Raw genomic sequence first — 14,077 nt, 5'->3', positions numbered from 1 at the left:
TATTGATGCTTGGTACCAACGTTAAATATATTTAAATCTGACAATGATAATGCCAGAAGAGTACAAATGTCCATTGTTCCCCAAGCCTCTGAAACAGCATTTTCATTGTCCTTGGACAGTAAAACTCTCCACTTAAATGCAGAATAATGAAATTCGTCGAGTTTTCACAGCTCTTTAATCAGGGTGAGCTCTGGCAAACTCTTATACATTAGTCAATTTCAATTAATTAATTATTTAATTGACTGGGGGAGGGGGATATTTAAACATGTAAATGAATACTAAAAATATGAAATGAAAAAAGTATTTAGTAGTCAGTTTTTTTGTGGGTGTGGTTAGACAGGAGCTTTTATCATATCTTTGTGGGATTACATGACAAGAAAAGACCATTATTGGCTGAAATTTTTTGCAAACCATTCCATTTATCTGACTCTACCGTATACATTGGGGAAAAAACATCAGACGAGTGAATAGCTCAGACTAATGCAACAGGAAGTCAGTAATTTCTGCAAAACACAACGCCTTAAAAAAACTTCTTTACTTCTTGTTTGAGGACAGATGAGAAATGTGATTTTTTTTTTGGGGGGGGGGGGGTTACTGAAGAGTTTTAATCCATATTTTTCTTTCCTCTTTGTGTTTTAGTATTTTCATACGTGCAAATAAATTAACAGATTCTACGTCGTTTCATCATCTCTGCCATGGCTTTTGCCTTTGTAGCTGTTATCATGATTGAAAATGAATACTTATTCCCTTCATTTTGCAGTCCTCCAAGTTTGAGCAGTCGCATCAGCACTGTCCCAAGGTACAGCCGCTCTTCACTTTTCAAATGAATACGTTATTACAGACTAATAATCACTCAAATCAATTGTTGTTAACGAGCTGGTGTGTGGTACAGAAATATTTAAACTCTACAATAGAAGAGTTTTTCCCAACAATTAAAAATCCATTGCTTTAAAAACACTGTGCTTACGTTGCAAATTATGTGATGTTTTATCTAAGTAATTTCCTATTGAATATAACGGTTAAACCCAGTATATGCTGTTTTATTATTCATTATGAACTGTTGTTGAGAAACACTGTGTTGTGTGAGTAAAGTTAATTGCCATAAGTTCCTTTGTATCAGTAGCAATAATGTTATTATCAGAAGTAGTAGTGGTGATTGTGGTGGTAGTACTAATAATACTGGCAGTACTAATGGTGGTAGCAGTAGTAGTACATTTTAAGAAAATAAAGTGCACAAGTTGTACCTTCTTTCAGAGGGGCTGTAGATTTTTGTCAAAATGGCACAAAATTGTGTTAATCCTTTAACCCGGGACCTCGTCCAGGTTCACACTGGTGGCCCCAGACCTGCTGAGGGCAGACAGCCAGGAGAACATCTACCTGGAGGCCAGCGGTCTGTCCACCTCTGTCCCTGTCTCCATCTCCATCCTGGACTTCAGTAAAGCCACCCTGCTGCTGCAGGACTCGGCTACACTCAACCCAGAAAACAACTTCCACACTCTCAAGACTATCGAGGTGACTTTCCAGGGTCATGGCTACAGCTTTAGATGTCCGTTGGCAAAATTGTGTGTACCTACAATATAGCTCGTCATTCAGTGCCTGTAAAATTTAGAGAATCTCAAAAGTAATCGTGCCATCATTTTGTCAAGGGTTTATATTACCAACTATTAACATTTGGAAAAACATACATTCTTGACACACATTCTTATAATGACAAAAATTAGATTTTGAATAATGAACCTTTTAAAATCAAATTTATTAATAGCAGGATAAGCCCTTCAGAGGTCAATTTTTAGGGAATCCAAGAAATTTCATGACAGCAAGCTGCAGTTCAGGGTTAAAACATAAACAAAATATAGATAAAAACAAAATGCAGTGAAGGAGGAATGTAACAGTCACATATGATCACAGGCAAAAAAAAAACAAACAAAAAAAAAAACATGACAAGCAAGAGCAACATTTCACATAACTTCTACATAAAACATAAAATGAAATTATGAATCATAATTGAGAAGATTATTTGCTCCAATCAAATGAAGCTTCTAAGAAAAATGCCTTTTTGCCTTTTTTATAGAAACAAAAAGAACAGAAAAGCTAAGCAGAGTGTGTAAGAAACCATACCGAGCTGTATGGCACTAAACACGACATGAGGTAGTGTGGATAACTGCAATGAATGCATTTAGAAATAAATATAAACCAATGAATGTTTTTTTTTTTTTTTCATTCAAAAAAGTCCCTCAAGTACTGCATACATATCACCATGAAAAATAAAAGCAACAATCAGAGCAGACTGACAGTAGTTACTTCATAATGATAGGAAAGAATACTTGTCCAAGAATCGACCCTTGGGGAACACCCCTTTATCAGTATCAGACTGAATAGCATTCAAAACAACATATAGCATCTTGTTGACAATATATATATATATATATATATATGTATTATAAAAATGATGTTCTTGTTGTCCTCTTCATGCCTGACAAAGATCTATGACTCCATGCAGCTTCAGCATCAACATTGTTTTTTTCATTTTTGCAAGAGGAAATCTAACAGTAGTAAATGAGATGTTTTTTATGCTCCAGCTGTTCTGTTGCTACCAGTTCAGACATCAGCCTTCTGTGTTGCAGCTGATCCTCATTCTGCTTCTGCTGAACCTCAGTGTCTTCTTCTTTCCCAGCTTACCTCTGAGCTGCTGAATCGAGACGATACGAAGAACAAGTTTGTGTACCTGAAGGTGACCTTTGAGGGCTACCACTCTGAGGAGAGGATACTGATGGTGTCCTTTCACAGAGGCTACATCTTCATCCAAACAGACAAACCCATCTACAACCCTGGAGATACTGGTGAGGACTGGAAATACTGCTACTAGGTCACCGGTCTCGAAACAAATAAACAGAATAAATGTTAAAGGACTTGGAGCTGGAAGACCACAAGTTGCTTTTTGGCCTGAATTAAGTTCAGTTTCAAATCAGCATTTTTAAACTGCACCTTTTCAATTCAAAGAGTGTAACTTTTTTTGTCTTTCCGGGAAAGACAGTCAAAACCTACTTAAACCTACTTTTCAATGGCAGATGAAGGGGTTGTTGTGGCGGTGTTAATAGTAGAAAACGTAACAGTAGTGGAAGTAGTATTTGCGGTTGTGGTACTAATCATATTTGCAGTAGTAGTAGTATTAAAAATAATGGTAACAATACAGGCTTTTGGAAGTAACCACTCAGGGTTTGCATCCGGCTGAGTTAGCCAGTGCTGAGCCATTTTAAAAGTATTTGTCGATACACAGAACATTATTTCAGACAATATTTATGACATTCAAAGGAGTGCAAAACATGAACCTTATTTGAGTCATGAAATACAACTCAGCTGACAAAAGCGTGTAATGTCAAATGAACCAAACTGAATACGTTAGACAGGTCATCTTCAAAATGCAGTTGCAATGGAAATGCCAGAGGCGACATATGCTTTCATTGGAGCAAAGCAATATCAGGAGGCAACTGAAAATTAGCATCCTGCTGGGTCCTGGTGATATTTTGTTGAGTTAATGTATTAATGTCCCACCCAGCTAATTAATAGTTGATTAATAAATGTTCCAAAGCAAATCCTTCTGGTGTTCTTTCTGTATGTCTACGACTCCTTTCATCTCTCTCTCTCTCTCTCTCTCTCTCTCTCTCTCCAGTGCGGTGCAGAGCCTTGGTGTCATCTCCATCCTTCAAGGCCTTTGACAGCTCCATCACGGTGGAGTTCCAGGTAACAAATGATCATTTTAAATGTGACTTTTTTTCCTTTTTCAGTATTGACATGTAAAAAATTGTGCACACGAGGATGGTTGGATGTCAAAGGAATAAATGAAATAAAAGAAAGAGAGTATCTCTGTTATAGAGTCTGAATAACATAATTTGAAATCCTTTGGGATTATCTGCGATCTGTTTTTGATCTTTTCGAGGTGTTCTGCAAATTTGTAAACTTACTACCGGTTGTGGCAATACTTTTCAAACATTTTCCATTTCATAGGGATGGGTAAGATCTTGCTCAAATGTGTGTGTGTGTGTGTGTGTGTGTGTTTCAGAATCCGGACGGTGTGGTGGTCAAACAGACTGCCAGGACCAGAGCCATCGACGGTGTCTTCCCTGACACTTTCGTTCTTTCAGAAATTGTCAAGTAATTTCTACTTCTATTTCTGTTAACTTCCACAGCTTTGAGGGGGAATTATGGATACTGAATTTAATATTTATCCATCCAGGGGTATGCACATTTTATTCAGTGCCACCCTGCTTCACATTCACTTTTTCACTCTGCTCGGTGCAACCAGATGATTCTACTGGAGACAATGAGCAGCTCAACACGAATAAATTTTGAGTCTTTGATTAAGGGCAGCTCATTATTCATTGAGGAATGCGAGACCGTTACTCAGTCTTTTTTTTTTTTCATCTAGGAATTTGAATAAGAAGTGCACTGGTCACTGCTTTAAATGTAGAGCATTTTAACATGAATAAATCGTTAGTTTCTGAGAAATTGGTATAATTACCATAACCAGTCAAGAGCATTACTGATACGGTAAAATTTATCGCAAGAGCAGATGGTGGAACAAGTGCAAGGTTGAGGAAAAACATCACATCCAACATGTTTATCTTCAGTTGAGACAAAGACGGCAAGCAGCAACAGTCTTTGATAAATTTGCGCTTGCAATACCACTGGCATCTCAACCGTGGTCTCATTTCTTTAGCTGTACCGAGATACTGTAATTCATTTGCCAATAATATAATGATATTTAAAAATACCACATATAGCATTTTTACATCAAATACTGAGTTTGCTCATTTTTATGCGCCATCTCTAACATGATTGACTCTGGTCTCCTGCAGTGAAGGAACATGGAAAGTGATCGCCAAGTTTGACCACTGGCCGCAGAACACATTCAGCTCCCAGTTTGAAGTGAAGAAGTACGGTAGGTCATATTTAAGCAGCTGGGATGCAGTGTGTGTTTTCTGTAACGTGGTGGCGACAGCTAAACATGTCAGCAACATTCAGTAGTGAGTCTGTAACACTGTAAATTCACAAGGTGTATTGTGTCTCAGTGCTCCCTGCCTTCAATGTTACCTTGACACCGAAGAAGTCCTACCTCAAACTGGACGACACGGAACTGGAGGTAGAAATCTCAGCCAAGTAAGTCACATCGTTGTGGTTCCTCACTGACTGCAACCCAACCTTACCTTAAATGTAATCCTAACTCTAAACCCAAGTCTTGAAGGACTACTCCAAAATTTTGGGCATAATATTGTTTTTCCAAGTTACCAAGACTGAGACTGAATGTTTGATACCATTCACCTCTGTACGTCTAGAGGTTTGGTTCATATGGGTAACATTTCATGTTATGCTAAGCTAACAAAAAAATGGTACTCATAGAAGACGAACCAATAGACGTGCAGGGCTCCATTTTAACAATCTAACTGGAAACTGTGCCAGCTGGAAACTAGCAATGACACCTTCTTCATGCTTGATGTTGCTCTGTGCTGGATGTAAGAACGGGCCCACAGAGGAGAAAATGGTATTGAACATGTTTTCTCAGTCTGGGTAAGTCGTTAAAAGGGTATTTTGCCCAAAATGTTGCAGTATTCTTTTGAATGGGCTATTGTCTGCCTGATTTTGATGCTGCCAGAATGTGTAAAGTGTAACCTTTCATTATAAAGTCCCTTATAGAGGCAAAAAGTTGCAAAATTTGAGCTGAATCTTAATTTCACCCATAATGTGCTAAACTGTTCTGCCAGTTGTCAGTATGGGAGAGTGAGTGCTTTTAATGGTGGACATATTGTTTTGGAATGAAATCATTCATATACTGTAGATATATCCCTTTTTTCTATATTTTAAAATGATTTATTAATAGCAACATTTTGACAAATAAGCATCAAGTTCCCCTGATGAAGTCTCATTTGCTGAAATGTTGTTTACTAATAACTAATTTTAAGGATACGAGTGTGTGAATACTCTCCTCCACATTTATATAATGTAAACCTATGTCGATGACACTGTGCTGCCTCTCAGGTACCTGTATGGAGAGCCGGTCCAGGGAAAGGCGTACGTGGTGTTCGGGGTGCAGACGAACAACGAGATGAGGCGGTTACCAACGGTGAAGCATGTGTCTGATGTGAGTAAAAGTTCATCCTCACAGTCACCAGCTGCTCTCACTGATTTACCAGCAAACTAGATATTTAGGACAGGGAGGGAATTCCCAGTCATGACGTGTCACAGTGAAGATCCAATAACAAGTTAGTATGTAAGTAAAGCTTGATCTATATAGCACTTTCTGAAGCAAACAGAAGTGTTTGCTTCAGAAAATCAAAATGCTTTTAATGAAATGATGCACTGCCTGTAGGTGGATGGAGGAGTCGTCAAACTGAGCATGGACGAGATCAGGAGCGCCTACCCCAACATCAGATCTGTAGTGGGCAGCTCTGTGTATGTCAAGGCCTCGGTGCTCACCAATTCAGGTAGGACTTCATGATCACACACACACACACACACACACACACACACACACACACACACACACACACACACACACACACACACAGAGTAGTTAAACATGTAGCATGTCATAGTCACAAGCACAGCAATGAAAATGCAACCAAAAGCCATGATCAGGTTAGTCTTTGCGTCTTAAAAAATCTGATGCTGAAATGCTTAGTTGTTTAATTAGTCAACTGGTCGATTGACAGAAAACGTCGTTTTAGAAAAATTAAACTTTTTTTTTTTTAAGCTGGTGGTCAGACTAGACTCAGTTGATGGGTGGGTTGTTGTTCCTGTACAGAGCAGAGAGCCGGGGAACAAGGTTATTTCATGGTCGTGCTTGAGAAAAGGTGACGGCTTCACCAAAATCAGCACGGCTCCTCCTCCAGGCGTCATGAATGAATTTGAGTTTGAAAAGATTAGAATAAACTGTACTGGATTGGATTTATCACGTTCACAGTCAGAATCTGGACCTGTCGGTGATTGGAGCAAATCTGTACTGTCCCTGACACCATTGTTTCAGGAAATAATAATCATCAGCTGCAGCCTTTCATTGATCTGAGGCAAAGCTGCTCTGGAGACAGAAGTAACCTCGATGTGGAGCCAGCAAACCCCAGTTTTCCAGCTTGTCAGCTAACTGGCAAGCTTCACTGGCAAAGACAAAACTGGTCAGAAATGATAAATGACAAAGCTTCTTTTAACCTGAACTCCAGTCTGCATAGTCTTTGGCAGAACAGAGCCAGACATGTAAAAAGAAAACAGACTTTCATTTTCTATTTTAATGACACAACATCTCAGGAACGTGGCACACATACGTTTAGGGCGTGTCCATGTCCACTTTTACTATTTTAACAGTGGAAAAAAGAGTCATTGCTCCAGGTGCCTGATTCCAAAGGGTTGTACTTAGTCTCAATTAATCATGGGCGTAACATGCAGTGATCCAAGCAGAGTGCCGTCTCCTGTTCCCTTTAAAAGCCAGGTGTGGCTGCACCTTGGTGGGTTGCTGTTGAATCCACAGCAACAGCAGGACTCCATCGACGCTCCCTGAGGTGAAGCAGGTGTTCCTGATGCGTTCGTGCCCCCTATGTAGAAGCAAGTTACCATCTTGATAATGGTCTGTAAATAACAGTGAAAACTGTGTCACTGACTTCAGACCTGGTTTTTATTGGTCAATCGCACAATCGCTTTCAACATGGCAGTGCAGAAAAACCCGTCTAACCATGCCTCATTTTCAGACCGCGGGCGCTCAGAGGGGCACAAGTGCATTTGCTGTTTCAACAGTGTTGGTGCTGGACGGGAAAATGACGACTGCACTGGTTGGAAAGTAGCAAAGACACTTGCATCGAGTTGGTGCCGCTTTGTAAGATAGGGTCCATAGTCTATTTGCTGTTCCTTCCTCTGAAATGCTGAGCAACTGAGCCACAGGCATGGCCATCAGTGTTTTGCTGAATTATTAGCAGTACAAGACTGTGGTTGCACTGGGTTCAGTCAGTTAATCAGTTGGTCTAATCACACCTCTGTCAATAATGTCTGCAAATACTGAACTGAAAGTTTGTTTTTCCACATGGAGTCAAATACGATGGATTTCTCCAGCTGAAACGTAGTGTGTGCCTAGATGTGTATCGACGTGCCCTTCAGCCCCGTGGACAAACACAGAGGGACAGAAACTTTGCTGTGCAGGGGGAAACGAGGCCACTGGCCTTGCTTTGCCACAGAGACGCTAAGGCATGTTGCTGCTGCCGGGAAATAATGATTGTTGTTTGAATGTGTCATTTCACGTAAGAACAAAACAAACAGTCGGTCAGGCAGGTTTCATAACCTCTGGGCCTTTAAAAACCACCGTGCAGTTTCAATCTGCCTGCAGGTTCATCTCAGAGTTATCTTGATTGTTTTTCTTTCGTTCTTTTCAGATACGTTATTGTTTACTGTATTGTTGGCCACTACACAACTTTTCAATCTTGCGTTTTTGTGATCTTATTTTTTTATTGAATTCCTTTTGATCTTTTCTACTTTAAATCCTTGTTTCTTGTGTTTCTCTTTGTCTGATTTCAACTGCTACATAAATCATTTTCTTTTCATCAACACTGATAGCAGCAACATCTAGTAACTTGTGACTTGGACTCAGCTTTTTGTTTGTGTTTTGAGTGACTCACTGTGAAAAGTCACTGCAGCAGGTTTAATTAAATTATATTGGAATTACATTTAGTATACTCAGATTTTAGTCTCATTTTCCATAGCACAAAACTGATATAATCTTTTTATACGTGTATGTATGCTTACAGTTTTCACCCGCCCAGATAAACATTATCAGCAATGTTAAAGAGAGACTGTTTGAAAGGTGGACCAACAATAATATGAAGTGTTTTGCGACCAAAATATTGAAGAAACCTCAGGCTGCTGGTCATTTAGGAATTATTTAATACTTTTTCTTTTTATCCCGATGTGTGTCATATCCTAAATTCGCATCTCTTTTCTCCTGCGTAGGCAGCGACCTGGTTGAAGCTGAAAAGACTGGCATTAAGATTGTGGAGTCTCCGTACGTCCTGTCATTCAGAGACATGCCAAAGTTCTTCAAGCCAGGCATGCCCTTTGACTTCACGGTAAAGACCAGTGTCTAGTTTTCAGTCTAAAGCTGTAAAACCTGGCATTTCCACCGGTTCATTTGACTGTAAGGCCTCACACAGAAACAGCCATCTGTCCTTGAGCAAAGCACTAACCGTCGTTGGTTGCTCTGTAGATCAAGGTGCCAAACTCAATCATTTAATGGGCCATATTAAAAAAATCACAACCGAATTCGAGGACCAGACGTTGCCAATGTAGAGCATTTTTGACCCAAACTGGTCAAACCTTTCATCAAAATATGCCCTGGGTCAAAATAATGACTCATACACAAATACAAACTTTGCATGAAGCATTCCTCAATAAAATGTCTTCCTATTAAACAAAACAAGGATATTAAAAACCAAACTGATTAAAGTGGAAAATGACATGAAAATAGTCCACCCTGAATCCTTTCAAATGATCAACTGTTTCATCAGTTTTTATTTTATTTTATTTTATTTATTTTTTGTGCTAATAGCGCAAGATGTTGCAGTGCAAGTTAGGGTTTGTAGAATCCACATTGTGGGCAATATGTCACTTGCCTATATTAATAGAAAATCAAAAATCATCTCACTGGCCGGATAGAATTGTGCCTTGAGTTTGACATATGTGGTCTAGATTGCTATCAGTGAAATACCAAAATGTAAAACACGACCTAATGCAAATAAAATAACAAGCAAAGTTCCTCCCAACCTCTCCAGATCCAGGTGAGCCACCATGACGGTTCTCCGGCCCGTAACGTCAAGGTCCAGCTGAATCTGATGGATGTGCCGCTTCTGGTCAGCTCCGGCAAAACCAGAGCCACCGTCAACATGGCCGCAGAGCTGCGCCCACAAATCATCTCCGTCAGTACAGCCTTGCCTGTCTTTTAGTTTACAGTCTTGACAAAAGTCCATTTCTGCAAATCATGTCTGTGCTTTACTGAACCGTGTCTAATTTGTGTGTAAAAGTAACATCACATAATCACATAATCAGAAATTACATTGTTCTTGATACACTGTTACGTAGATCTGCTTTCATTTTTTCATATTTCCATCTATATATTTCTTCTATTTATGTTCAGGTGTTAACAATGTCATGTCAGAATATTTTAACTATCAGTTCCCCTGTGCTTATCACTACTCTGTTTTTTTTTTTTTTTTAATCCTTTTATTAGGCTGTTTCCTGATGTGTTGGCCTGTTTTCCTCACAGGCATCATTTAAGTATCCAGGTTATCTTACTTTATAACAGGAGCCAACTACTAGTGTGTCAAGAGCTGATTCACAGAGCATTCAATCAGCAAAAGCAGTTCATTTGAGACTTCACTATACCCTTGTTATTTGTTATTGTGAAATTCTTCCATTCTATGAGAGGAAATGTCTTACTCATTTCAGATGGTATAAATCAGTTTTTACTGCATGGTCATGGGAGAGGCACACCTCTTTCCTGTGAAAAGTGAACACGCGTTTCACTAAGTTAGATACATATCAGTCATAGTTCATCCAGAGTCTGTGTTTTTTGCTGCTGAAAAAAAAATGACAATACGCCCCAAAGCATACTTACTTCTAAACGGTACAGTCATGACATCATAAAATATTTTCCCTGCATTGTGTGGGGTTTCCTGTAAAATAACCTGATCAAGCATAAAAGCATAGCATAAAAGCAAAAATGAGACTTTATGGATCCCCCATGAGGAAATTAAAATGAAAGTAACACATAACATTAATTGCTAGGACTAAGACAGGAGCCAATGACTCAACTGGGATTGGGTGTTGAAATACCAGTGGGTGTCAAGTTTATTATTATCATTATCTATGTATGTTTGTGTGTTTGTATTTATTTAGTTATATATTTAGTTTTTTTTTTTTTTTTTCTCTTAAAGACAGAAATCTCGGTATGTGCTAAAATAAACTTTGAGTCATCTGTGCTGATGGCTGGAGAAACTTTATTATTATTAACGAGCACAGATGTCACTCATGATTATTTTGGAGTTTGTAAAATTTTTAATGTCGTCAGAATTTTATCCTATGCATCTGCTGGACAACAGGAATCAGTTTATCACAGGCGTTTTTTTTTTTTTTTTGAATTTGCATGCCAGGCTGAGACCACAGGGGGGAACCTGAGCCCGGAGCAGCAGGCCAGATACCAGAGCACGGTGCAGCCCTACATGCCCCAGAGCACCAGCGAGCAGAACTACCTGTACATCTCCACAGGGACCAACACGGTGTCTGCAGGGGACAGTCTGGCCGTGACGATGACCATCAAGACTGGAGAGCTGGCCCTCAGAGAATTCATCAAACACCTCACCTACCTGGTGAGATGAGCGCACCACACTGCAAAAAAAAAGTCATTTAAAACAGCATTAAATCGAAAATCCTTATTTTTCACACAAGTGGGCAAAAAATGTGCCGTTGGGGTGGAGTAATTTACCTTTTTCCTGTCGTCTTGGCTGAACAGCAGTGACGGTATCTTTAAATAAGACAGACATCTCCACTACAAGCAGTACAATATTTGATTTGAGAAAATCCTCGACTTTGGAAACAAGAAAATTTGTCTCAACACACTGGTAGACTATTGCAGAAGGATAAATAAAGCAGGCTATTTAAAACCTTTTTTAAGCTTTTGGTGATGACAAATTTTGAACACCGCAAATGGATGTAGTGAAAAAAGCAATGTTTACTGTTGCACTTCTGAAATTAAAAAAAATATATTTATAAATATCTATATTTTTGGTCAGACCCAAGCATATCATAAAGTGCAGAAACAGATTAAAAATAAGAGATGTCTTTGGAAATTAAACACTTTGGTTTTGTGTTAGGAGATGGCGGTAAAATAAAATCAAAAATAAGTGTTTGTCAGTCCAGGCAGAGTAACACCCACAGTTTTCATTACTGACACTTTTACGTTTCAGGGTTGACAGAGACGTATTTTTGGTAGAGCCTTTGCCTACCACGCTCACAGTGCTTTAACCATTTAGGCTACACAGTAACATCGCTATTAACATTTTTTTTTACAATATATTATTACAATTAAAACATTAAAATCGCTGTTAAAATAGCCTACTTAATTAAAGCTTGCTGGGCCACTCGGCAGTTGCCTCTGAGCCAGATGTGGGCCGTGGGCCGCCAGTTGAAATAACCAGTTGCACAGTGTCTTTTTGGCCGGCTGCCATATTGTTTGAAATCATGGATCTGTGGTATTTTTCTGGCTGGTAAATGCTGCCTGCAGCTGGGATTAGTGGCAGGCCTAATGGCCATTTATGTGATTTTAAATAAAATAAAATCAAGCAGATAAGAAATTGAACTGGCTGACAACAGTTTGAATCCACTTGCCGCTGCAGTCAGGTGATAAAAACAAATAAAAGTTAGTCTCATTAATTTTTTTTGGACGTCATAGCATAATCCAGCACTGACAGTCATTAACTAGGAACTAATCACCAGCAGTTATCCCAACATCTACACTGTCTAAACATCATGGGTCCTGAGTCTGTCATGGATGAGTTGATGTGGCCGGATCAGATCAGGAAAAAGTGCTCACATGTGCCAAAAAAATTAGTCTTCAAGGATGATGCTCAGGAGTCAGCCGAGTTCAGAGCACTGTACAGCTTTTGCAATGAAGCTGGGGGGCCTGCCTTCTCTTTTTCCTTATTTAGATCTTTCTTGGACCTAAAAACAGTAGTGTCCGCATGCAGGTACCTGCCTTGGAAACCACCGTGTCTTCCCAAACAAGTCCAGGACATGCCCTGACATAATTATATTCAATCCTGGTTCATACTCAGTTTTTAAAAAAGCATCTTTTACTCACACAAACCTAATGTTTTGGCTAAATCATTAAACAGTCTTGATTATTTAGATTATACATTGTTGCTGTTTACTGTTACTGAAAATGTCAAAACGTGAAAAATCAAAAATCTAATGCTCCTGTGCTCAGGTGATCAACAAAGGCAAAATCATTGTGGCCAAGCGGATGGACGTGTCCAGTCAGGTGATCAGCAGCGTCGCCCTGGCGGTTACCAAGGAGATGATGCCATCGTTCCGCATCCTGGCGTTTTACAAAGTTCCCTGGGCGGGGCGAGACGAGGTGGTGGCTGACTCCATCTGGGTGGACGTGGATGATTCCTGTGTAGGAGGGGTGAGTCTGCCGTGGTTCGGGAAGGTGTAAACCTGGCTCCAGTTTTCTGCTGCTCACTGCTGGGGTCAGAGGTCAGCGTGCAGAAAAAAAAAAAAACACTCTTGGTCCTTTTCAATATCCTTGTCCTTTTTGACAGTTTCTCTCCAGCTTAAATGCAATTGCAAAACACAAGATGAGAATGGAGGACAGATAAATATTCCAGAAGTTTTCATTTTTATTCCAGTGGTGAAAATGATGTTACATTCACACTGGCTGACATTAGAAATGTATATTGGCACATTAGGCAGACTGTGGGGGGAAAAAAGGTATGGAGTAATATTTAAAAAACTCCCTCAAACTTATGATAAAAAAAAAAAAAAAAAAAAAAATCGGATATTTTTTTTTTACTATCAGATTTAGTAACAAGGAAATCCTGGTGATTTTAGCCCAGAATCACAGTACTGTTTTCCTCTGAATCGGACTAAATCACAGCAATGTCTCTTCAAAGTCCAGATGCTGATGAGAATATAGTGAGGAGCAAAGAACAAAGGGAGCCTCCTCAACCTAAGAGAACTCAGGAGACTTACTTCTTGTATTTTATCCTTCTTCCAGTACATTTTTATTAACTGTCTTACCCCCTCTGCCCCCCCCCAGCTGAACGTTGGGCCGGCGGACGACAGATATCGTGAATACAGTCCCGGAAAGCAGCTCAGGTTTAAGGTCAGAGGTGATCCGGGGGCGAAGGTCAACCTGGTGGCTGTGGACAACGCTGTGTATCTGCTCAGCAGGGAGAGACTGACGCAGAGCAAGGTGTGTGTCGACATCGCCTGTGAAGAATGACGGCCTTCACAATTAAATGTGCTGGGCTTGAACGAGAGCATCTGATGC

The 14,077-nt window shown here is 39.7% G+C and overlaps 1 protein-coding gene across 1 annotated transcript in view; it reads left to right on the top strand.

The window, feature by feature from the left end:
- Positions 1-14,077, top strand: part of LOC115358146 (venom factor-like) — a 44,137-nt gene that overhangs the window by 1,434 nt on the left and 28,626 nt on the right. Inside the window, exons 2-14 of the mRNA XM_030049997.1 lie at positions 1,323-1,512; positions 2,675-2,840; positions 3,671-3,741; positions 4,061-4,152; positions 4,857-4,939; positions 5,070-5,157; positions 6,034-6,136; positions 6,365-6,479; positions 8,983-9,098; positions 9,801-9,944; positions 11,178-11,393; positions 13,010-13,210; positions 13,844-13,999. Of these exons, the coding sequence (XP_029905857.1) occupies positions 1,323-1,512; positions 2,675-2,840; positions 3,671-3,741; positions 4,061-4,152; positions 4,857-4,939; positions 5,070-5,157; positions 6,034-6,136; positions 6,365-6,479; positions 8,983-9,098; positions 9,801-9,944; positions 11,178-11,393; positions 13,010-13,210; positions 13,844-13,999 (1,741 nt within the window). The remainder of the gene's footprint in view (positions 1-1,322; positions 1,513-2,674; positions 2,841-3,670; positions 3,742-4,060; positions 4,153-4,856; positions 4,940-5,069; positions 5,158-6,033; positions 6,137-6,364; positions 6,480-8,982; positions 9,099-9,800; positions 9,945-11,177; positions 11,394-13,009; positions 13,211-13,843; positions 14,000-14,077) is intronic.

The sequence above is a fragment of the Myripristis murdjan genome, chromosome 1, assembly GCF_902150065.1.
Source record: "Myripristis murdjan chromosome 1, fMyrMur1.1, whole genome shotgun sequence".
NCBI lineage: Eukaryota > Metazoa > Chordata > Actinopteri > Holocentriformes > Holocentridae > Myripristis > Myripristis murdjan.
Note: the sequence above shows the minus strand (reverse complement) of the source record. Positions and strands in the feature narration are given on the sequence as shown.